This window comes from Eretmochelys imbricata, chromosome 1 (genome assembly GCF_965152235.1).
Source record: "Eretmochelys imbricata isolate rEreImb1 chromosome 1, rEreImb1.hap1, whole genome shotgun sequence".
Lineage (NCBI taxonomy): Eukaryota > Metazoa > Chordata > Testudines > Cheloniidae > Eretmochelys > Eretmochelys imbricata.
The window spans coordinates 340906569-340932651 of NC_135572.1; the positions used below are offsets into that span (position 1 = coordinate 340906569).

Consider the following 26083-nt stretch of genomic DNA (forward strand, 5'->3'; position numbering starts at 1 on the left):
CCCCACTCAAACTCTAGCGCTTTTATCAGTTAAATGGCTTTCTGATCGTTGCCTGTTTAAATCCTGGCCCATTTTGCACACATGTATCCCTCAAACTTCAGGGGTTTGGGCACATCAGAATGAGTCTGCCTCCCACATACAGTAAAGAGTCAGAATGTGATTAATGGCACCTGAAAGAACAGGTACAACTCTGTCTAACAGATTTAGGGAGAAGTTAAAAGACTGTGCCGGGGAAAAGTGACTAACAATTAATAAATCCTTTCATTCAATAATGCTCACTGATCAAGAGGAGGAGGAGAGGGAAATAAACCATGTTAATGTTGCTATACTGACAGACATGAAAGAGAACTTTTACCACAGGGTGAGCTCTAAAGAATGAGTACAATAATCTACCATGCTATAATACCACTAATTTCAAAGGGTTCAGTAATCATCATTATTATTAGTCTGCCTTTGCCTCAAAACCTAGGAGATCTACTACAGTATCTGCCTTTAAAATACAGGAAATTCATCTAAAGTAGCTTTTGATTACCCTCCAAGTTTCAGAAATATTTAATTTAAAAAAATACAAGCTCTCAAATGAAGCATTAGAATTGTTCAGCACCACTTGCTAATTAAAAATATGCTTTGACATTCACAATCTAGAAAACCAGTTGCTAACGTATATAGAGTAAATATAAATGCCACTGCCTACCTCAACTATGTGCGGCATCGGATTAAATCCACAGAGATTGCACACGGTATTCTTGCATTCTGTACATGTATTAAAGTTGGGAGGATCCTTAGAACCAATGTTTAGTCCAGTTTTACAAAGAGTACAAGTTGATTTAGGTAGGGTAATTTTTTCCAGTCCTGGTGGCCCAGCAGATTTTTTAGATTCAGCATTTTGAGGCTTGCTGTCTTTTGCAGCAATAGGTTTCTTTTCTAATTCAGATCCTTTAACGGTTACAATGTTATCTGTCTTGGGTGGCTGTGACTTTTCTGCCACAGGAGGCTTGGCTTCTTTTTTCACAGGTGCTGCTTTTAGAGATGGCTGAGCCTGACTGGCCTCTTTGGGTGGTACCTGAGATGGTGGAGGGGGTTGCTTTGTAGCAGGCCCCAGTAGAGGGCCTGAGGATTGAGCTCCTTGTTGGCCTGATGTGGAGATTAAATTTGAAGCCTGGCTAAAGATTGACGCGCCAAATCCAAAGAGTTTCCCAGTAACTGTTTCTTGTGGAGTTGTAGGCTGTGGTTTAGGGGTGTCAGTAATACCTCCCAGATTTAGACTGAAACGCCTTGGTTGCTCTTGGGCTCTCTGAGGCTGTTGAGGCTGAGGTGTTGGCTGCACGGGGGTAGGCTTGGGGCCTACAGCTGCTTGTTGTCCTTTTGGAACCTGCTTGGCATCAGGTTTTGGGGTTACTTTTATTTGTGTCTTCTTAGGGTCTTCTTTCATTTGTGTTGGCTCAACAGTGTCTGGTCCAGGCTGAGAAACAAATTTAGGATCTGACTTTTGCCGTGACACTTGTGGTAAGGTTTTGGAATCTGGCAGGACCGCTTTATCCCCAGCCAGATGGGTGCCCAGCAACAGCTTGGCATGTTCTGATCTCTGAGATTCCATTGCTTTCGGTTGCGTTGACGGAGCTTTGGGACCTTGTGAATCCTGTTTCAGACCAGATGCTAAAGAGGCAGGCGCACTGTCAGTTGTAGGCTTCTTTTGCTTATCTTCGACCAATGTTGGCTTGACCTGGCCAAATTTTGGAGTGGGTTCAATTTGCTGAGAGATGTGCGGGGTAACAGGCACAGTGGGTGGCTGCTTTGATTTCACAGGGGGAGAGCCAGGCATGGATGGTTGCTTTGTCAGTGGCGGGGGCTTTTGAGGTTCTAGGGACTGGGAAGAAGCAGGTGTTTGAGAAATATCTTTCTTTTGAGCAGGCTGCTGGGGCTGGGAGGGCGCTTTGGTTGTTAGAGGTGGAAAGGTTGCCTTCTGTTTGGATGGAAGAGGCTGTGGCACAGGACCATGAACAGAAGCTAAATCACCACCTAGTGCTCTTTGCATCTGGCAGTTTAAACAGAGCCATTCTTTAACCTGCAGGAAAAGATTTAAAATTAGGGTCATGTTATGTTAACATTAGTAAATCAACTTTTGGCAGATAAAAGTTCACCAAAAGAGGGGGAAATATTACCACTGAATATTGCTTTATGGTTAAAAAAATACAACTGAATTTTTCATTTCACTTCTGATTCCTGCAGTCCGGGCCATCAGAACAAGTCCACACTTCAAGCACTGTGGAAATTCATGGGGGCAGCACTGATTTGCCAGCATTGAGTCATCAGCAATACTGATTTGCCAAAAAAAGTTTTAAAAAAAGAAAATGGTAATAATGAAATAATAATAATACTCAAAAATAGTTTGGCAAATTAATGCTGCCAATGAAAGCCATAATTATAATAATCAGAACAAAAATGAATGCATAATTACCTTTAACTGTGCAATTATCAAGTTCCTGGACTAGTTTATAGTTTTGGTTATGTTTTATATAATAGGAGCAAAAAAGTCATAGTGGTGCTCTATATGAACATATTGAACTAACAATAGAGGTGTGCTAATGAATTCCATATATTTATGTAGACCCATTTCATATAATCAACTTCTGAGCACAAGTCTTCATCTGAAATAAATGAGGAGCTCTGCTTAAAAAATTATGGCCCTACATGAACCATAATTATGTGTTTCTGCAATCATATCATTATTAGGCTTAGTAGATCCAAAAATAATTACCATAAGCCCCATTGTACTCTTCATTATTCAACACAAAGGGAAAGAATAAGGCAAATAATTCATCTATTTTCTGTACCTCTAGGCCTCTATTACTGTAGTATCCAAGAACCTCACAATTTGTAATGACAGGTTTCAGAGTAGCAGCCATGTTAGTCTGAATCCGCAAAAAGAAAAGGAGTACTTGTGGCACCTTAGAGACGAACAAATTTATTTGTTCGTCTCTAAGGTGCCACAAGTACTCCTTTACAATTTGTAATGTATTTCTCCTCACAACAGCCCTGTGAGGGAAAGAAATGCTATTTTACAGGTGGGGAACTGACTGCATGACTTGCTCAAAGCCTCACAGGAAGTATGGCAGAGAAAAGAATTGAACTGAGCTCTTCTGAGTCCCAGGCTACGACCCTAATCTCACGACCATTCTTGCTCTCTTCTTATGCCCCCATAACTGTTTTAAGAGAGGAGAGCAGAACAAATACACCATTGTTTTCTCCTGAAGGCTATCTGCACAGTTGCAGTTGGGGCTCCAGAGGATTTCAGAAAGGACATGTCAGGCCAGAGGAAGAGGAAGATGAAGCCAGGAAAACATCTGTTCCACATGGCATTCCCCATGCTTTTCATTACTACTCAGTTTGGCATGGTATCCTGCACGGCAACAATTTCCAGCAGGAGAGTTAGTTCTGCTCATTACAGCATTATCTCCTACTCCTCCCTCCACACTCTCTATTCTAGGGGTGACCAACCTGAGGCTCCAGAGCCATATGCGGCTCTTCAGAAGTTAAGTATGTGGCTCCTTGTATAGGCACCGACTCCAGGGCTGGAGCTACAGGTGCCAACTTTCCAATGTGCTAGGGGGGTGCTCACTGCTCAACCTCTGGCTCTGCCACAGGCCCTGCCCCCACTCCACCCCTTCCCACCTCCTCCGGTGTGGCTGCCGGTGGGCAGAAGACACTGGGAGCGGGGTGCGGGGGAGCTGATGGTGGGCTGCGGACATATTACTGTGGCTCTTTGGCAATGTACACTGGTAAATTCTGGCTCTTTCTCAAGCTCAGGTTGGCCGCCGCTGCTCTATTCCCTTTGGAGGGGAAGGCAGGGCACACATGCAGCCACAAAGCCAGTGATATCACATATCCTGAGTGAGCCACATTGCCAAGGGACAAAGGGAGCTGCACAGAGGAGCAGACCACAGGGGTAGTACGAAATTCCCTATAGGCTCTTGGCTGCCCCAGGCGAGGGGAGATTCATTCATCCTGCTCCCTCCACAGACTTGCAAAACCTCATCCCTATCACCAACCAAGATGAAAACAAGGACATTTTATGTGGTGAACGTTTTGGTATTCAAGGGGATGAGTCAAGCTTACAGGACAAAATAATTAAGAAACAACTTCAGCTCCCATTTCAAGTGTGCGTAACTCCCATTGAATTTACTGCAAGTTGCACCCATGGAAATGAAAACTGAATTGGCCCAGACTGCTTTTTAATTATTATGTTTCCCTCTGTACTTACCCAGCAATACATTTTTAACAATGACCATAAAAGAGATTTTATGATCGCACCCACCTTCATAGATCCAGTAACCACCCCAAACACACCAAGAAATCTGTTATCTGCAGCAGTGGTTCTCAAAGCCGGTCCACCGCTTGTTCAGGGCCGTTTGTTTACCTTCCGCGTCCGCAGGTTCTACCGATCGCGGCTCCCACTGGCAGCGATTCACCGCTCCAGGCCTGTGGGGGCTGCAGAAAGCGGCACGGGCCAAGGGACATGCTGGCTGCCCTTCCCGCAGCCAGGGGTTTTCCCTGAACAAGCGGCAGACCGGCTTTGAGAACCACTGATCTACAGGCACTCAGATACCACAGAATATGCTCTGAGGAGAAAGTCCAGGATATACACCTTAAGATGCTCAAAAACACCTTCACTAAAAAAGGACACTCCACCAGAGAAGTAGATTACATCATGGAACAGGTCACCCAAATATCCCGGAGAACCTGTTTCAATACAGAAATAAAACCCCCTTCGACTGCACACCCTTAGTTGTCACCTACCACCCCACACGGAACTCATATAGGGTAGCATCAAACAACTACAACCCATAGTTGATGGGGACCCCCTCCTGAAAGAAAGCTTTCCTGAACCCCCTCTTCTGGCCTTCAGACAACCCCTCAATCCCTCCAAGCTCATCTTCAGAAGCTAGCTCCTAACAAACCAGGATGCACAAACTCAAAGCAGCACCATATCCTGACAGAACAACACATACAAAACCTGCAGACTGCTACAATGATCAACACCCCACACAACATACCTGTAGGGACACATTCCAGTCACAACATGTGGTGTACCTCATCCAGTGCACTAAATGCCTCAATAGCAACTATGTGGGTGAAACTAGACAATCACTACACTCTCAAATGAACTCACACAGGAAAACGATAAAAGACAAAAACACCCTAGCACCTGTGGGTGAACACTTTTCACAAAGTCATCACTCAATATCTTACCTATCAGTCCTCATCATAAAAGGAAACCTGCACAACGCTTTCAAAAGACAAGCCTGGGAGTTTAAATTCATAACTTTACGAGACACTAAAAATCAGGTTCTGAACAGATGGATTTATGACTTATTACAACAGTCTGTAACCCATTAATAATCCCATCCAGCTGTTTCTCCCCCCCTCCACCCCCTTCATTTCCTTCCTATGATGCGAGAGGTGTTAATGGGTCACTTCACCTTATATGGTCCCTTGAAATATGCATTAATTACTTTTGGTAAACAATCTGTTCCACCTTGTATTTAGCAGTGACACTGAGTTAGCTTCTGAGACCTAAGAAGAGCACTGTGTAAGTTTGATAGCCTGTCTCTCTCACCAACAGAAGTTGATCCAATAAAAAATATTACCTAACACAGCGTGTCTCTCTTACCACCAATAAAGACATTTAAAAAAATAATGATGGCCTTTTAATTTTATCAAATGCTTTCTTCACCATGTGATATAATTAATGGTAAACACAGCACCTGGTTAAGTCCAGCCTGATTATAGTGTCCAATTAGAGTCTAAATAAATAAATATGAGTCCGCTCTGTACTGCAGTTTGCAATATATTAACTTGAGCACCAACAATGTTAAGTGCCTTTATATCCTGGGTTTTCATTTTTTACTTTCTGAATCAAAATAAAGCTTTTAAAATAAAAGTTAATGGGTAACTCCTACAACTGAAATGAAGAAGGAAAAACATAGGGATTTTACCTTTTTTTTTTTTAAATCCCTCTGTTTTAGCCATAATTCCTTCCACTGAAATGCCTGGGAGGAATTTAAGTGCCAAAACTCCAAAGCCATTATAACCAATATATTTCATTTTAAACTCAGAGAACTGTAGTTTGCATGTGTTTTAACTGGAGGAGTTGTAAATAAATTACGTTAAGAGCTGCATTTTATCAACTAAAACATATTGAAGAATGGGCCTGATCATGTGTCTGCTGCCATCAAAGAGTTTGCTACTGACTTCACCGGGAGTAGGCTTGGGCTGTATCCAGGGCTGCTCTTCCATATTTTTACAGACAATGTAAAATTTGTGGGAGGGTGAGCACCTCTTCCCCTCTATTCAATGACCATCATCATAAAAGGAGAAAGAACGAGCAGTCAGAGCAATGTGTCATGGGCAGCAATGCCCTGGCCCAAATCCCAAATTCTTTCTTCGTTATATTTATTTCTTCCCAGAGCCAAAAAGGGCAAAATCCTCTAGTGCAGTGTGGCCTTCCCACTGGTCTGATGTAAACAGGCACTAAAGCTAGTGTAATTGGCCAAGGAACAATCACCCCAGTGGATTCTTTGGTGGAGCAGAGGTTCCTATGTTACACCTCTTCCTCTTTACGGAGGAGATGGTATGATGGGATAACATGATTTTGGCAATTAATTGATCTTTAAATATTCATGGTAAATAGGCCCAATGGCCTGTGGTGGGATGTTAGATGGGGTGGGATCTGAGTTACTACAGAGAATTCTTTCCTGGGTATCTGGCTGGTGAATCTTGCCCATATGCTCAGGGTTCAGCGGATTACCATATTTGGGGTCGGGAAGGAATTTTCCTCCAGGGCAGATTGGAAGAGGCCCCGGGGGTTTTTCGCCTTCCTCTATAGCATGGGGCCTGGGTCACTTGCTGGAGGATTCTCTGCATCTTGAAGTCTTTAAACCATGATTTGAGGACTTCAATAGCTCAGACATAGGTGAGAAGTTTATTGTAGGAGTGGGTCGGTGAGATTCTGTGGCCTGCATCGTGCAGGAGGTCAGACTAGATGATCATAATGGTTCCTTGTGACCTTAATACCTATGAATCTATGAATCCTCATCGCCTAGCTCTCTGATGTGATATTATGTAATTTCAAAATAATAAGCAAACACTAAAATATATTTCACAGCCGTGCCATATGTTCAGAGAAATAATAACAACTTTCTAATGACTGTACTAGTTAAAAACGGGAGCTCCAAAGTAAGTTTATTCTCTATTTTCTAGCAATACCATCTATGAAGAGTGACCATGAAAGACAAACCTGTACCATCTTATTCAACAGCTCTTCTTTCTCTGTGCATTCAGAGTCACAACTGCTGACTCCAGTGACAAAAATACATATTTATTGCTTTCATGTTTAACTTTCCTTAGCCATACAGAGACAACACAGCTCAGGAAGACCTGGATTCTACTCCTTCTTGTGCGTTATCAATAGAATTGTTACACCTGTGCAAACCCATTGAAGGCAACGGACTTGCACGGGTGTCACAGAATGCTTTAGCTGACTTGCAGGGTTTTTATTACTGTGGAAGACCCTGCATGATTTTAACTAAAACATATTGTTTTCCAGTATGGCTGCAAGGAAAAAAAAACACATCTTCTTTACATTTCAAATTGAGCACATTTGAAACAACATTCACTGAGACAATAAAAATGTAGCTATTCTAACAGCCAATTCTCAGAGCAAAGCTACGTTTTAAGATAATGAAACAAATTGTCATTTACATTAAGTCTCCTGGAAGTGTAAAGGAGCCTTAAAATGTGTATACAACATAAGCATATGTTCCCAGCTCAGTGTAAAATTTATGAACGCTTTACAATGCAGGGGATTGTAAAGTAGCCTCAGTATAAATGAGAATCAGGTCCAATGTATTTAAAAGGCCCAACTCTGCACCAAAGCGTGACCTAGAAGTCAATTCCCAGCATGGGAACAAACACGTGTTTATGGCTCCCAAAGCCTCCAACAGGAGCCAGAGACAGGAATCTGAATTTGATTTATAGAATACATTTCTACCTAGATAACATTAGGCCCTTAAAAATGCAAGTCAGTTATAATTCTATGCAGTATCATGTACGCTGGTAAAGCATCATAACAGAAAAGGCTCTAAGACTCAGAATCCTGGTGTGGGCAAAGAAGGAATAGGTTCAGCTCCAGCCCAAATACAACAGGGATGACATGGCCATTCTAAACTCAGGTATGTAATGTATCAGTTAAATAAGCCTTTGCATCAGATGACTGGAGGGTAGCTAAATGTAATGCCAATTTAAAAAAAAATGTTTCAGAGGTGACCCTGGCAATTACAGGCCAGTAAGCCTAACTTCAGTTTGGGCAAGTTGGCTTAAATCATAGTAAAAAACAGAATTATCAGAAAGATAGTTAAACACAATACATTGGGGAAGAGTCAGCACAGCTTTTGTAAAGGGAAATCATGCCTTTACAAACTATTAGAATTCTTTGAGGGGGTCATTCAATAACCATGTGGACGAGAGTGATCCAGTTGATGTTGTGTACTTGGACTGTCAGAAAAACCTTGACAAGATCCCTCACCATAGGCTCTTACACAAACTAAGAAGTCACGAGAAAAGAGGGAACATCCTCACATGGATCAGTAACTGATTAAAAGATAGGAAACAAAAGGTAGGAGTAAATGGTCAGTTTTCACAACGGAGAGAGGAAAATAGCATGGTCCTCTAAGGCTATGTACTGGGACAACATATTCATTAATTATCTGGAGGTGGCAAAATTTGCAGACGACACAAAATTACTCAAGACAGTTAGGTCCAAAGCAGACCATAAAAGGTTACAAAGGGATCTCACTAAACTGGGTGACTGAGCAAACAAAAAAGCAGATGAAATGTAATGTTGACAAATGCAAAATAATGCCAACTCTACATACAAAATGACAGGCTCTAAATTAGCTGTTACCACTAACAGTATAGAACACAAATGGTTAACAAGTAAAAGTTCATCTGTTCTACATAAAAAGCATCCAACCAAGTGAATATTACTGGGATTTGACAACAGATTATCCCTTCTGTTCAAAGAAGGAATCATCCACACTTCCTGCCCAGTGATTACCCAGAAAACAGCATCCCATATCACATGACCTGATGCAGTAGTAAATTACAGTTGCTGGGCAACAGTAATACCAGTGCAGATGGCTCACTGCAGTTGATACCTTTAGCTTTGCAGATTAATTCATAATTTACTTGTGTTAAAAACTGGACGGAAGAGTTTCCTGGGCTAGTGATAACTTGTTTAAAAGCCTTTTAGCGTATTTTCTATTTAAAATGATTAGCCTACATGTTGGAAGGTCAGACATTTCTTGCCATACACTAACGATCGTTCAGCTTCTCTTAGCTCTCTTTTTTTTTTTTTTGCATTAAAGAAACTAGAAGCTACAGGACAACAATGTTTTTAATACGAATCTGCCCTGAATTAAAGAGTACTAATGTAGACATGTAAACTTCCTCTGATAAAGAATAATGGAAAGTGTATTGCATTCTTAAACAGGAATACTTCAGAACAGAACAATACTATTGTGTACGTACTTAGCACTTTTCATTTGAGGAGCTCATCAATTCTTCCAACAAATTCCACTTAGTGTAAACATATACACTATATTCTACTTTAAGTGTATCTTTTTTATAGCAAAGTAGAATTAAAGGAATTACACTAGAGATTAATTTAATCCAAAGTACCAAATTATTTCAGTACACAGCAATGTGTAAACTGCAATTTAGTAACAGTGAAACTCCAATCATTCTGTGGAGGATTTAACTGCAGATATTTCATTTAACACAAGGAGATAAGAAACGTTTTAGATAAGTGACTGAATATTTTTTGGGTCAGATCCTGATCTCTACTACCGTGGTGTAACTCCAGAGTAACTCCACCCACTTTAATGGAGTAGCTCTGGCTTCACACCAGTGTATCTAAGAGTTGAATCTGATATGATATATTTAGATACTAATAAATAAAATAAATACATAATCTTGATCTGATTTTTTTAAAACTTTCATTTTGTCTGCACCTCATACTTATAATAGTTTATGAAAGGATTCAAACACTACTTTTCTATTTTGCACTGCCTTCTTCATGTTGCCATCAGTAATAAATACTTTTCAGGACTAAGAGTATTTTACAGAGGGCTTGCCATGTCAAAGCTATTTCTACTACTATAATAAAGCCTAGACTTGGAGTCTAGGATTGAAGCCTTATTTTTGTTTACAGTAAGTTTCTAGTCCAGGTCACTTTCTGGTTCTCATGCACTAGCACAATGCTGCAGTTTTTGAACTGTAAGCATTGCAGAGAATACTTAGATCTAATAAAAGGCTGCTTCATTAGCATTTGTCAAAAAAGAAAATAATGAAAACACTTCTAGCAATACTGTATTAGGTTTATCCAAAATGATGTGCTTTTAATGCAAAATTATGCTTGTGAATTCAAATTCACAAAAGTCATAATGAAGGTTCCCCCAGGAATGGAATGTACTTATCTGGGTGGGGCTCGATAAATTCATGAATGGGACTATATAATGAGGTTCCCTAGGACAGCAGGGGACTAGATTAGATGACCCAAGAAGCTCCCCACAGTCCTATTTTCCTCTGAATAACGAGATACTCCCTTGTGTAAGAACAGTATTTTGAACTATTGTATGTACTTTTAAATAAGTTTCTTAATATAGATGTGCAAAGCAGCTGAGTTATAATTGCAGTGGATATCATCAGTGAGTTTCCTCAATTTCTCTGTTTAAATTCTTAATAACATGTATTTAACATGCACCTTACCAAACCATTCCCTCACCAAAGACATGGCACAATAAAATACATAAACAATGACAAGTATTGGTAAATAACTATTATTTATCATGAAGAACATTCCAATTCTGTAACAAAATGGAAGGAGAAGGTAACAGGAAAGTAGAAGGGAAGAGCAGCCATATTACACCACTGAAAACATGTGGAATGGGTTATTGAAGGTCAGAAGAGATGGACTGAGACAGATTAAAGGTGGAATGAATTGTTTGAAAGTAGCGGGATCTCTAAAGGCATGTGGTATCAAAGAGAAGCCCATGGAGGAGATCTGAAAAATATAACTAGGGTCTACAACATTAAGAGCTCTAGAACTTGAGTCCATCTGCCCCTTTATGGACATCCAGTGTAATGAACATACAGGTGCATTATCTCAGCATAATCCCTGGCTGAGTATGTGTTATGCATCTTCTTTAGTGGCTGGTTCACAGAGGATGACAGTCTGCTACAACTACCAGCCAAAGGAAACAAAGTATAGACGTTCATGCACTTTGGCAAAGCAAGTATTTAAAGATATGAGTAGTGCTTAAAGGATCTGGAGGTGCTGGGATCAGTCCTCACTGATGACCTGTGTTGTTGGTTTTTACAATAGGGAATGTAAGAAGGAAAATAAAATGAAGGGGAAAAAATTCCAAATGATTACACAATAAAACACATAGTTAGGAGGCTGGTTATTTGAGGGACATTCTCATTATCTTTTATGTGAGATTCAAAAGTGTGTATATGAGAAATAGAACGGAGGACCAAACATCAACTGTGTTTAGATGGGTTTTTTTACCTTATGTAATTGTTTCTAGGCACTCATATAACACAGTGATGAACTGAATATAAATACCTAGACAGATTAGAGAGACATACGTTGCCAGACACTATTTATGGTGTGTTTTCTGTCTAGAATATGCTGCACAAAACTGAAGACAGACAATACCTTGTCCAAAGATATTTGCAATGTAAGTTAGTTCAGTCACCTGGTGCAAATGATGATCTGATCTCCTACCAGTACAGTATCACTTTTGGGTCTTGGTTACAAAGTTCTCTATCGCGAATTGAGGTGGATAGGCTTCATATAGAATGTGAATTTTAAGTAGGGATTTAAATGAAGAGAGGGTGAACCTCTGATGTTATTTTGTACTTTCTTCTGTGCTGTGCTGTCCTGATGCATTGAATACACTTCTGGAGCTAGTCTGCCTGGAGCTTCTGGAGCTAGTCCTTATTCAACCCTCCTCTTCAAGAGCCACTTCTGTTGTGATGCCTGCAAGAAATCTGCCAACTAGTAATATAGAAATGTAGGAATTGACATACTGGACCAGACTAGTGGTTCAATCGCCCATCACTGACAGTGCCCAGAACCTGATGCTCCAGAGGAAGATGCAAGAACCCCTGCAGAAGGCAGTTATAGTAGTTTACAAAGGAATAGTCAGAGAACTAAACAATGAAAATTCTCTGTTATATGCTGTAGCTCTTCCCCCTACCTTTTGTTCATCTGTTTATTTTTAATTTAGAATTGTCATTTTTTGGGAGAGAGACTGTGCCTGAATAAGAGAGAGTTCCAAATGAAAGAGGTATGAATGGAAAACACGAAGGGGAGCACGAGAAGCTTAAATATTACGCAGCAGGTGAGAAGAAGTCAAAGAAGGGATTTCATTAGGTAAATGGTAAGATCTGAGTGGTGAGAGGGAAGATTATTTTAACAGATGGACTGGAGAGTAATAAGGACAAACCAGGAACATAAAGTTTTCACAGTAGTCACAGTGACATACAACTAAGGAACAAAGTATTGTTTTCAAGCAGTATGGTGAAAAGAATGTATGAGATGTGGTATAGGAAGAAGCAGCAAGATTTGGCAACAGCCTGGGCATTGGATGAAAAGAGGGATAAGATTTTGAGCTTAATAAAGGAGGAGAGAAGGGCTCAGAGGGGAAAGATCAGGAGTTCAGGTTTTGTTATATTCCATTTCAGATGGTCACAGATCATCCAAAATGAGATTTCAGCAAGATTGGAGATGAGAGGCTGAGCAGAAGGGGAATGGTAGATATGGGAGTCATCAGCATAGAGCTAGTAGCTGACTAGATTAGAAGCACTTCTTCATTTATTGAAATGATTGCACTGTGAAATAAATGCCTTACCCATGTTTATTTCAAAGTATGATATGAAATTCAAATGTCCTTTTACATATGTATGCAATCAGATGGTCTTAAAGGCAGCTGTATTTATTGTCTCAACATATTGAATTTCATACCCAGGCATAATGCCTACTTAAAAAGTTAGTGGAAAATCGAAGATTTTTCAAATACTTACAGCTCTCTCTAAACCAGTTTGGTTCAAATACATTGAAGGCTCTTGACTATCTTCATGGAAATCTGATATTTTAAACATAAACCAACTTTTGAACTATCAGAATCCCACTAAGGAAAACGAAAGAAAGACAGAGAGAGAAAGACAGAAGGAAAGCCTTTGAACCATGCTCCAATAACTGAATATAAAATGGGTCAAAGAAATTTTATCAATTGGGCATGCCAAACAAGCAGGAGAAATTTCAACTAAAGTAGTTTTTCTCTTTCTCCCTGTACCAGAAAGCTGCAAAGGCTTGAAAATAAAGGTTTATAAGAATTTGATCTTTGAATATGGCTAACATCACTACTACAGAGACAAGGTGGGTGAGGTAATATCTTATATTGGACCAACTTCTGTTAGTGAGAGAGATGAACTTTTGACCTTACACAGAGCTCTTCTTCAGGTCTGGGAAACTTGCTCAGAGTGTCACAGCCAAATACAAGATGGAACAGTTTGTTTAGCATAAGTAGTTAACACATACTTCAAGGGACCATTAAAGGTGAAGTGGCCGATTAAAAGGTGAAGTTGGTCCAATAAAGATATTACCTCACCCACTTTATCTAATACCCTGGGACCAACAAGGCTAAAACAACACCGCAAATAACATCACTACTGTCATACTATAATATTTCCAGTGGCTGCTTAATGATTTTTGTTTCTAAACAATCTTTCTAGATTATTCTCAAGATCAATTATTCCAAACCTAGACAATCATCCAATTATTTTTCTGTAATTTGATGCAGCACCACAGTCCCACCCAACTAGCTAGACTCAGGTGTGGGAGTGTGGCAGTAGAGGTTCAGGGTACCAGTGTTTCTCCTTTGACCCCACTAAAGAACACTCCTGACTAAAACGTCCCATAAAACATTCTCCAGCAGCAGTATTCTCTGGTCACTCCTCTTGAACACGTCCTGCAAATGGCCCCAGAACCCACAGGCAGTAAAGCACAATTCACACTTCTGCTAATCTAAGGGCATGGCTACACTTGCAGATGTAGAGCACTTTGAGTTAAACCAGCCTTCGTAGAGCGCAGTAAGGAAAGCGCTGCAGTCTGTCCACACTGACAGCTTCAAGTGTGCTGGCATGGCCACATTTGCGGCACTTGCAGCGGCATTGGGCATGCTGCATTATGGGCAGCTATCTCAGCATGCAAGTGACTGCAATGTGCTTTTCAAATGGGGGTGGGGTGGGGTGGAGTGTGACAGGGAATGTGTTGTGTGTATGTGGGGGAAGAGAGAGTGGGTTTTTGGGGGGCTGAGAGCCTGTCAGCATGCTGTCTTGTAAGTTCAGACAGCAGCAGACCCCCCCCACCTGCCTCTCTCTCTCACACACAGAATTCCACACTAATGGTTGCTTTGTCTCGGAGGAGATAAGCAGCTGGGTATCAGAAATGTAGCTTTCAAAGGCCATATCTGCATTCCTACAGTGATTCAAAAACAATGACAAGAGTGGCCACTTGACTTAAGGGGATTATGGGATGTTTCTGGAGGCTGATCAGAGAACAGTAATGCAACACCTCATCCACACTGGCACCGCAGCGCTCCAGCGGGAGCGCAGCAAACGTTATTCCACTCGCCAAGGTGGAGTATCAGCAGCGCTGTAGCCGCGGAGTCAGAGTGCTCTACGTGCCTTGCCAGTGTGGACGGGTAGTGAGCTAGTGCGCCCGGGGCTCCTTTATTGTGCTGTAACTTGCAAGTGTAGCCAAGCCCTGAGAATTTCCGAACATCAACTCCAGTGCATCCTTTGATATCCCAGGGGTGGACTCAAACGGGCTCTGAACTCAAGTTTGTATCCTCTGTATAGAGGTGCAGAGAGTTACCACTGTAAACCTTTTTTATTTTATTTCTTTATTAAAAAGACTGCAAACCAATAAATAACCAAGGTTGACAAATGCGAACTACATGCCATTTGTCACCAGGTACCATCTAAAAATGCCACTAGTACAAGATGACAGGTTTCAGAGTAGCAGCCGTGTTAGTCTGTATTCGCAAAAAGAAAAGGAGGACTTGTGGCACCTTAGAGACTAACCAATTTATTTGAGCATAAGCTTTCATGAGCTACAGCTCTCTTCATTGGATGCTGTAGCTCACAAAAGCTTATGCTCAAATAAATTGGTTAGTCTCTAAGGTGCCACTAGTACTCCTTTTCTTTTTACTGGTACAAGATGTGCATGTGAATGAGATGTATCAATTATCAATGTTCTTTCTTGTTGTCGATTGTAGTCTTTATATACCATACCAAAGCTAAGCACAACTGATTACTTTTTCTCCAAATTCATGTTGAAATTCTAGTTGTTGCCCAGTTCAGGCTTCTTTCCATTAGCTTTCCTTCCCATCTAAAACAAACAAACAAACAAAAAAAAACAACAAACCAACAGTCCTCTCTAACATCCTCTCTGATTGCTTCATGACTGGTTTGTTGGGTTTTTCTTTGATACCAGTTCTACTGTGCTCAAATTTCTAGGTGATGCCAAAAACGCAGGCACTGAAAACATACACACCCAAATTGCAAAGCATCTTTGGGAAATTAGAGTAATGGGGGTTTAAAAGCAACAAGAGGGGTCCAGATATTAATGTGGATTCCCATGGAGAGGATGCACACAACACAAATGTAGTATAGGGGTTGTTAATCAAGCCACCACACACATCAAATTAAAACAAGTTCATTTTAAAAATACTGTCCTAATATTACTTTTATTACAGGAGTGGAGATCAGGGTTGGGAGTGGAGATAGTCCACAGAAGGATTATTCAGTCTTAAGTAATGGTCCACCTTATTGAAAACAAATTGAAAACCATCAACTTACAAATCATCAGCCAGATTCTTAACTGGTCTACACACCTGTGGAGCTCCAAAACTGCCAATCTAGACCACCTGAGGATCTGACCCGTATCCATTTCAAGCACAAATTTCCACATGTGACTAATTGCTCCAGATATTAAAACAGAAAGATTTTTTTTTAAATTCTAATTTATTTTTTCAACATCTGGACTGCTTGTTTACTTTTGCACCTTGCTCAGCAGAGATATTGAATATAAGCTAGTCAGTGTCACTTTTATTGCTTAGTCATTTCCTATATCAGTTTATCTTTCTGGTTCACAGACATCAGCAGGAGACTATGGTATCTGAACTACAAACACAGCAGGGGAGTGTTTAAATCAAAACAAAAGCAATTGTTTTAAAGGAAGGTTCATATTAGGTTTTCACTTATTATTTCTATGTCACTCATGCTTAGGAACCCCAGTCACAGACCAGGACCCCATTGTGTTAGACACTAGAAACACAGAACTGTCATTCCCCTCCAAATGAAATGTGAATTGTTTGCCTAAACAACCTGACCTTCTCCTCTTAACTTGCTATAACCGGCCTATGTGATGTATTACAAACCATAATAGCTTCTGGACTTAGCCATAGTGAATTTTTACCCAATTTTGGGGCCTAGAATGAAAATCAATTGTAGAGGCTACTCACCTCTGTTATATGCGGGTTGGGATTAAAGCCACACAGGCTGCAGACCACGGTTTGACACTGTGTGCATGTATTGTAATTGGCTTGTTCTGGAGTGTGCAGCAGCAGTTCAGTGCTAGTGCAAAGAGGACAGAAAGTTTTCTTTGGGGCTGATTCAGCAGGTGTGGCTGCAGTTACTTCTTGTTGCTGTGAAGCTTTACCAGGCCCTGGTTGCTGGCCTGATAGTTTTGTAGGTCCTGGTTGTTTTGATGGTAGCTTTGCAGGTCCTGCTGGCTGAGGGGATGGCTTCCCAGGCCCTGGCTGCTGAGATGGTTGTTTAGCAGGTCCTGCTGGCTGAGGGGATGGCTTCCCAGGCCCAAGCTGCTGAGATGGTTGTTTAGCAGGTCCTGCGGGCTGTGGGGATGGCTTCCCAGGCCCTGGCTGCTGAGATGGTTGTTTAGCAGGTCCTGCTGGCTGAGGGGATGGCTTCCCAGGCCCAAGCTGCTGAGATGGTTGTTTAGCAGGTCCTGCGGGCTGTGGGGATGGCTTCCCAGGCCCAAGCTGCTGAGATGGTTGTTTGGCAGGCCCTGCTTGTTGAGGCGATGGCTTTGCAGGACCTGCTTGCTGTCCTGGTTGCTGAGATGGTTGTTTTGTAGGACCTGGCTGCTGTGCTGATGGCTTTCCGGGAGCTGGTGCATGGGATGGTGCTCTAGCAGCATCTGGCAGCTGTGGTAATGTTTTGGTCTGGCCTGGTTGCAGTGTTGAAGGTTTTGAAGGACTCTGTTGTTGAGGTACCTGCTTTGTGGATTCTGATTGCTGGGGCTGAGTTCTCTGTGGCCCTCGTTGTTGAGATGGTTCTTTTGCTTGTTCTGATGGAGGGCCTGTTGGCTGACTAGGCCCTGGTTTCGGAGCTTGCTTAGCTGCCCCTGGTTGCTGCTGTTGGGGTGGCAGTTTGGAAGGCCCTGTTTGCTGGGGTGCAGATTTGACAGGCTCTTTTTGCTGAACTGTTGGCATTGGAGATTGTTGCTGAGTTGGATGCTTTGCATGTCCCTTTTGCTCCTCAGGCTTTCCCTGGTCCTTCTGAACTGCTTTTTGTTTCCTGTTGGCTTCTTCCTGGGCTGCATCGGAGTCTGATATCAAATCAAAAGGATTGAACTTGTTTACGACTGAAGTGACTGCACTTAATGGATTGGCCTCAGAGAGGAAGCTAGGCATCATACTTGGCTTCTGATCTTCTTTAAAATCAGTCCTGGATTTAGATTCTCTCAGACTAGTGGAAGAAGGGCTCCTTCCAGGCGACCGTTGTTCTGTCTTCAACACATCTACCGTTCTGCTTTTGCTTAAACTGGATGGAGACTTACCTGGCTGTCTTGCATAGTGGTTTATATCAAGCTCAGGATGTCTGTGGGGAGATAAATACAGTAAAATAAAAATAGTGAAAAAACTAACTATAAATTAGTTGTAATTATTGAACTCTTTGGAAGAAAATATATTTTTTTTAAAATGTAAAGAAAAATAAAGTAGGAAAAGTTAAAGATTATGGCCACTGAATCTTCAACTGCTTAACTTCAAGCATGTGAGTAGTCCTCAATGGGACTATTCATATGAGTAAAATTACTCATGTGCTTTAGTGTTTGCGGGATCAGGGCTTATTACTAGAAGGATTATCATATTTTTTTTGTTCCAGAAACATTTATCTGAATATTTAGTTGATGTCTGATTTAGTATTTAGAAACTAATCTAACAGAAGTACCATCCTTATCCAGAGAATTTTCTTTCAGAAGTCTGAAGCACTACAAAATTAAGCTGTGATTTGCCATTTCATCTAAACCCAGATGATTAACTCTTCACAGTATCTCTTGGGGTGTACAATTCAAACATGGAGACAAAAAGAACAGTAAAAGAGAGAGGTGTTCCATGATCAGCAGATCAAAGCATGGCCATCCAGGAAAAATACTCACATGTTACAAAATATTTATATGTAATTGTGCTCTAGCTATTTGTACCTACTTTTAATGGTGTATTTACAACTGAATATGCAGCAGTGATTCAGGCACCTAAAATCTCAATAGATCCAAATGTAGAGATATCTTTTATTATAGTATCTACACTGACATTCATTAATAATAAAGAAAAAGTATCTTCATTCAGATGAAGCACAAGCTAGCTAAGAGAATCACTTCTTTTTAGCTTTTTCATTAATAGCACTGAAACTATCCTTCTGCCCCCCACCTAAAAAAACCAACAACATAATTCATCTGACAACAAAAATATCTATCTTATTCTGCAGGGTTTTTTCCTTCTACAGGTCTCATCTTCCTTTGTTTTATAATAGAATATAGAAGGTTAAGCTAGAGAAAGAAGGGAGCCAAATCCAGAAAATACCTAGAAGTGTAGTATGGTGTTTTAATTGTTACTCTGTTGGTTTGTACCTGGAGGGGATGATATTCTATTCAGTGCTATTGTATTTTAGCTAAAGGGTGGCATGTGATGTTCTGTTTTGTGCTATCATTTAGTCTTTCCTGGAGGATATGATATTCTCTCCTGTGCCATCATTGTGATCAGTTTTCAGACATCTCAAGTTAAATATAGTCCCACATTTCCAAACATGTTATTTCTTACTGTACATCATGAAAATCAGGCAGTCATTCATTACAGTTAGCCTATTAAAGAATCTGAGGTCCATGACTACAATAAAAACAAACTAGTAGTACGATAATTTTTAATTAAGAGTTACATCAGAACACTGCCATAGTTATAAATAGTAGTAACACGCTACACTGGATTTCAAACAGCTAATGTTACTAGAAACACACTACTTTAATTCGTGACTATTTTGAGCTTTAATGAATCCCTGATGACAATGAACTACCCTAAGAAAATCTATATGGTAGGCATTTTGGTTCTCAAGATTCTAGCAATTTGCAATTTCACATCAATCCTGACTTGCTTTTTAAAAAGTTATCCAAAACAAGGGTGTAGGGAACAGGATTCCTATGGATGGCTAATTGCCTTTATTGTCATCACATTAACTAGGGTTGCCAGTTTTGGTTGGATATATTCCTGGAGATTTCATCACGACATAATATTTAATTAAAGATTAATGTAACTCCTGGAGACTCTAGGCCTATCTTGGAAGGTTGGTAACCCTAACATTAACTCTGACTAGAAAGCTGCTTTCAGTGCTACACATTTTGGTTTTTTTCCCCAGGATAGCCACATGGATTATTGGGAGTTTTATTATATTAATGCATGACCCATTGAAGTCAATGAGAGTTGTTTCATTCTTGATGGGGCCCCTACTTACCAGGAAGAAAGGTATATCCAGAATGGCCCAACCATAAACTGAATCTATACAATGTTTGCAAATTTACTATAAAGCTTTTGCTAGCTGCCAGTCAGGCCTATCTGGTTTTAGTTCCATGCCACTTTGTGGTACATATTGCATTCATCCAAAGATGTAGTGCTTGCTTAGTGAAAATGTACAGGCTTTTATACTAGTAAAGGCTGAGTATGGTTCTGGTATTAATGCTCGCAACTGTTCAAGAAGTTTGAAAGCTTAGGTTCAAAACAGCAAGACCCTAAGAAAAAAAATGGAGGTATGACCATTAACAACTTATGGACATAAATACTGCCTAATGGCTGAGAATATTGAATACCAATGCTTTGAGAAGCAGAATTTGAAGTTTAGGTCAGGAAATATGAGGTAATTACAATTTCTCATGCATGAAATCGGAAGAAATTAATATTTTTAAAAAAATCAACTAATGATGATGTTTCCAGGGCTAACTAATTGTGAACTTTTTAAAGTGGTGTACTCATGAGAGAAGCAGTCAGCCTCTGCCACTCTTATCTGTAGAACACGGATCTCTTAGAACAAGGAACACTGTAACAAAATTGGTTAATAAGACTAAAAAAGCATGAATTGAAAAATTACTGCCTGATGATGCCAGTTCTCATGTTTACTGTGCAGACCAGATTTGTTTTGCAATTCTCCATAAATGAATGCTTCTATATGAAGGAAACAGACTGTACCTAAACTGTGGAAGAAAATGACTTCGGAGGACAAATTTATTGAAGACTTTTACCTCTGTAATAATAAACCTGGATTCAGGCCTTTTAGTTTTGGGCACATGAGTGTGGGAGCACAGTTTTTCTAATATTTTCTACACCCATGTAAGAACTGAGTTTTAAGAACAATCAGTTATTGTAGTCACATATTGCCTTTATAGTTGTTGATACTTCTGTAAATCTCAGAACTTAATTTTCATTTTTGTCTGGTAGGGAATTTCCTGTTGCCAAACATTTTTAAATGGGGAGAGGAACTCCATAATTTTTAAAGGGAGGCCGTTTTTGAATTCTCAGGCCCAAATCAAAACTTTCTTCACTCCCCAATTCCCTGATTCTTTTGTTTCTCTTCCTCATTTAGGCCGTGATTCAACAAAGCACTCAGTTTCAGTTATGTAATTATTAGGGCCTGATCCAAAGCCCATGGAAATCAATTGGAGTTTTACTATTGATATCAGCAGGCTTTGGATCAGGTCTTTAATAGCCTGAAAACCTTCATGATAAAATTAAACCAAACTATTTATACCATCAATTAAAATTAATTATTTTGAAGCCAAAAATAAATTATTAACAATGAACACTAATTAAATAATCCTTCATATTTACAGAAAATATATGTATACAAAAACATATTTCCTGCTGGGCGGCGTTGACTTTCTTAGAGTCAGTATAATCATGCTACTGACAAAAGATTGTGTTTATTCTGGAAGAATAAATGCAATACTTAGGAAGCATGGTTCTCAGGCTGGGCTACTTTCACAGCATATACTCTCAAAATACAACAGCAATTTTTTTTGCCAGTGACAGGCGGTTGCTAAACTATTTAATCACATACATAAAAATTAAGTTTACCTAAAAATGAAGTGGCTGTGCTAGAAAGAAATTTGATCATCTAATCCTTTCTGATGATATGGAACAGATCCTCTGCTAGTGTAAACTGGCATAGTGCCACTAACATTCTATGGAGCTAAACTGATTTCCACTAGCTGAGGATATAGCTCATTGTGATTCAGTCACAGTTTGCAGACTACGAACTAAAAGTTGTCTGATTTTCTTCAAAAGTGCTGAGCACCCGAATCTCCCACTGAAGCTAACCGGTGCTACAGTTGTTCAACACTGAAAAATCAAGTCAATTTTATTTAGGTGGCTCATTTTAAGTACTCACGTTTGGAAAAAAATGGTTTTAGTGCTTATAATAAAATGGTTAAAGTGTCACAATATGCATTACTTGCTCTTATACCAGCTGCTGTATTTCCAGTGACTTGAAAGCATGAAGCCTCAAAAAATACATATAACTACAGGTGTATTTTGTGCAGGTGAAGGGAAACTCTGTATACTACTACTTATATTGCGTGCTATTACGAAGTCAGTAGTTGCCAAGATGTGTAACACAATGGTATACGGAAGATCCGTTCCCTGTTATAGAGGAAATAATGGTGGTAGCTCAGAATCTCAGATACACTGTATAACAGTTGGTATATGTTGTCCTTAGTATGGCAACCACTGTACACTAAAAACAAAACTCCATTTGTATAAAACAAAAATCTAAAAACCAGTGCAGTAAGGGCACCATAGCAATGTAATACTGTGCAGATACTGAGCCTAAATTTCAGCATCACCACCTGAATCATTTCAAAATGAAACTGGAATAAGCCGGTTATGAATGTATTGTTGGGAACAATCCTGCATTGGAAAATAGATGGACTAGATGACTTAAAAGCTCTTTCCCATCTCTAATTTCTTTGCTCACATAGGATTACTCTTCAAAGCAACAGCCTCTGGAAGAGCAAAAAAGTTTGAAGCTAAGGAATCTCAGCATCACTAAACTAGTCAGTTGCTTAAGTCAAAGTCATTGTGTGCCTGATCTAAAGACCATAGTAGTCAACTGAAGGACTTCCAATGAAATTCATGGATTTTGGATTAGGCTCTCAAAAGTCAGGCTTCCCACCTTTGTCAGAGAATCCCAACAGCAGCAAAGAGCAAGTAAAGCCACTGAGCGAAGAATGGATACTTGGTAATACAGATAGGCATGCAGATACTGTGGTGATGAGCACCAGTACAAAACTCTGAGATATGTTATCATCTACCCTAACAAATCATCTTTTTACTCAGCATAGCGAAGCACACCTGATTATTAAAATGTCCAATTTACCAAATACAGACAGGTTTTATTTTAAGAAAAGTGAAATTAAGTTATACAGCTATAACAATCATCTAAGGGTTTCCAGTTATCCCAGAACATAATTTAAGGGTAACAACTGTCAGCAGATATAAAGATGTGGCCAAGTAAAATCATTTTAGCCACCCCTAACAATGTAATGGGAATGTTTATCTTCCTTTGTACTGGCAGGTTAACTTGAAAACAATAAACTTTTAAAACCTGTGTGTCTTTGTGGTATCCCAAACTGCTACACAAAAGGGAATTTTGAGCTTGATTATGCACCCCTGGAGGAGTCCTCATTGGATTCAGTGGGGGCCAGGGCAGGCCCTAAATTAGCTATAGAATTATATTCCACACAAACTTTCATTATTTGTCCATTCTTAACAAACATGCAAGAGATATAGGATGAAACCTCAGTTTCAAGCAAATCAGAGACAAATTCATCCCAGGTGTAATTCCACTGACCTCTGTGGAGTTCCTCTAAGGGTGGATTTGGTCCAATCCTCCTTTTTTGTGTTCTCTTAGCATTCACTTATACAAGCCTGATATTATATAAACTGAACTGGCATTTATCTGGCGTGAGGTCAGTACACCACAAGAACCTGTGGAACAGGCAATCAAAGGAGGTTCCTTTTTGTAGCCTGCTTCAAGACAAACAACACACCCAGCCCTTGAAATTGTAGGCTCCAAACTAGCTATACCTGGATTGTGGTCCTGAGAAAAGGGCAACTTCAGCACCATGGACAAGGGAAAGGGAAACCTCTATCTTCCCTGACCATAATGTGAGTTAACACTACTACTGAATTACAAGCACATAAAGATAAGTATTATTCCCTTTTGGGGCAAGCAACGGATTTGGGGTAGGAGGGAGAATAAGGAAGTAAATTGTTTTAGCTTTTAGATATACATGAAGAGGTGAAGTCAAGCCCACACAAGACATGGACTCACTATTTGACAATACAGTCCATGCTCCCTATTTGTCTTTCCCCCGTCCCCCACACAAAAAATGAGAAAAGACATAAGGGAGGACTATATAGGCGTAAATAGAGAGCCTTTGGTCTTTGACTATTTATATAAATGAATTGTTACTAGCAGAGGCAGATTAAGACTTTCAAATAAAATAATGCCCTAGAGTTTAGGAAGATTCAGTGAGACTCCATCGGTCCAGTAGCAGCCGCTACAGAACTGCTCGGTGTGGGCAAAGCTCTCCTGGCTCCTAAGCTAGCTCGGGGGAGCGCATCCCAAGCCTTTATACCCCAACCCCCCCAATTGTTCTTATCTGCAAACCTCCGGCTCCCTTGCCACCGAAGCTAACCAGCCCCTGGGTCTGCTCCAGGAAGGGGGGGTGGGGTGAGGCGGATTATTCCTGATGATTAGAAACCCTCGGAGTGGGGGGAGCAGAGGCTCCACCCCAGGGTCCGTACCCACGCTACCTCCCCATCGACTCCCCGCCTGCACCATGCACCGCCCGCTCCTGATGCAATGCACCGGGCTCGCAGGGCTGCGGCCGCGGCAGCAGCCCCCCACCCCGCCGGGAAGAGGGAGCGGGGTCTCGGCGTGCCTTTGCATGGGAGGCGGCTCCGCGCTGGCCGTGCCGGGGAGGCTCCCTTTGGGCAGCCCCTGCGCCCTTGACATGACAGCGGCGATCTGTCTCCTCTCCTCCTCGCTGAGCTGGCTCAGGTCCGCCTCCACGCCGGCTGCCAGCCCTTGCCCGCCGCCGTCCCCAGCCGCCGCCGGCCCGGCGGGGAGCCCGGCCAGCGCTTCTCCCCCCTCCAGGCTCGCCTCGTTGCCCATGGCTGGCGGGCTCGGCTCCCGACAGGCGAGCTCTCGCCGCTCCTCGGCGCAGGCTGGGCGGCTCCGGCCCCGGCTGGGCTCGCCCCTGCCCCGGTGGGGAGCGGGGCAGTCAGTCCTGGGCGGCGGGCGCCGCTGCCTGCATGGCTCCGGGGCGCTGGCTGCGGCCGCGCTGGCGGCTGCCGGGGCGAGAGAGAGCGAGCGGGCACCCGGGCGATGCCAGCCTAGCTCTGCCGCCGCCGCCTCCCCGCCGAGCGCATGCTCCGTGCCGAGCGCAGGTGGCTCCCCCCCCCTCCCCGCGCACACAGCGGCGGCCCCCGCCTCACCCGGGCAGTTAAAGGAGACGCGGAGTCCCAGTGCGCCGCCCCCCCCCCCCGCCCAGCCCCACACACACACACACACACACACACACACACACACACACACACACGACCCCCGCCCCCAACTCATCACCAGGCGTAAGTGCCGCAAAAAAGCTGCATCTGGCACGGGGATCCAGACAGTGTGGGGATCCAGAGAGTGTGGGGCTTCCCCCCCCACACACACAAAGCACCCTGATTCATAGGCAGCCAAGTGTAGCTGCTCCAAATAGACCCGGAGATATACCCGTGCCGGAACTAGCGGTGCGGCCACACCCCCTGGCTTGAAGGGGTTTCCATCCTACTCAGAGTTTACCGTTTGGTTCAATGGCTCTTAGCAGCCCACTGTAATAATTGCCTTGAGGGCAGAAGCAGCCGCTCAAAAATCCCAGATCCACCCTTCTGGGTTCTGCGAAATTTTTGGCCCCATCTTACAAATTCCACAGCTGAGAAAGGGATCACAGCTCCTACTGCAGTGCAGGGGGAGGGACAGCTCAGTGGTTTGAGCATTGGCCTGCTAAACCCAGGGTTGTGAATTTAATCCTTGAGGGGGCCATTTAGGGAATCTGGGGCAAAAAATTGGGCATTGGTCGTTTTTTGAGCAGGGGGTTGGACCAGATGACCTCTTGAGGTCCCTTCCAACCCTGATATTCTATGATTCTACCTTCAACACCTGGACCCTATATCACCCCAGTTTGTTGTTGTTTTGGAAGCTGTTGCAGTGGGTTATGTCAGGGCTACTCTCTTTATGTTGAAGAATTTAGAGGGGAGGGGCTAAAATTGGCTGAATCCACCTGCTGGCTCCATATTGTCATGGCACTTTTGCGTGATGAATTAGTCTGGGTTTATTTTACTTTATTTTGATGCACTGGGGCATTTAGACTTGCTCACCCTTATGGCATTTTAGGGTGTTAGGAGTTGAGTTACTGTATGTCATAAAGCAGCATCACGAGTGGCTAAAATGTCCAATGCTCAAACAATAGTTCTTGCCACGGATGATGCAGGAGTCAAGTGCAGGGCCAGAGGATGAAGCCAGAACACTACTCGTGCCTGACACCTGCTGTACTTTCCTC

General features: G+C 41.8%; 1 protein-coding gene across 1 annotated transcript in view; it reads right to left on the reverse strand.

Annotated features, from left to right (window-relative positions):
- PCLO (piccolo presynaptic cytomatrix protein) overlaps nt 1-24654 on the reverse strand; it is a 535987-nt gene extending 511333 nt beyond the window's left edge. The window contains exons 1-4 of the mRNA XM_077807877.1: nt 24422-24654; nt 17215-18033; nt 16656-17085; nt 695-2065 (exon numbers count right to left, since the gene is read on the reverse strand). Coding sequence (XP_077664003.1) covers nt 695-2065; nt 16656-17085; nt 17215-18033; nt 24422-24654 — 2853 coding nt within the window. The remainder of the gene's footprint in view (nt 1-694; nt 2066-16655; nt 17086-17214; nt 18034-24421) is intronic.
- Nucleotides 24655-26083: the final 1429 nt, after the last annotated feature.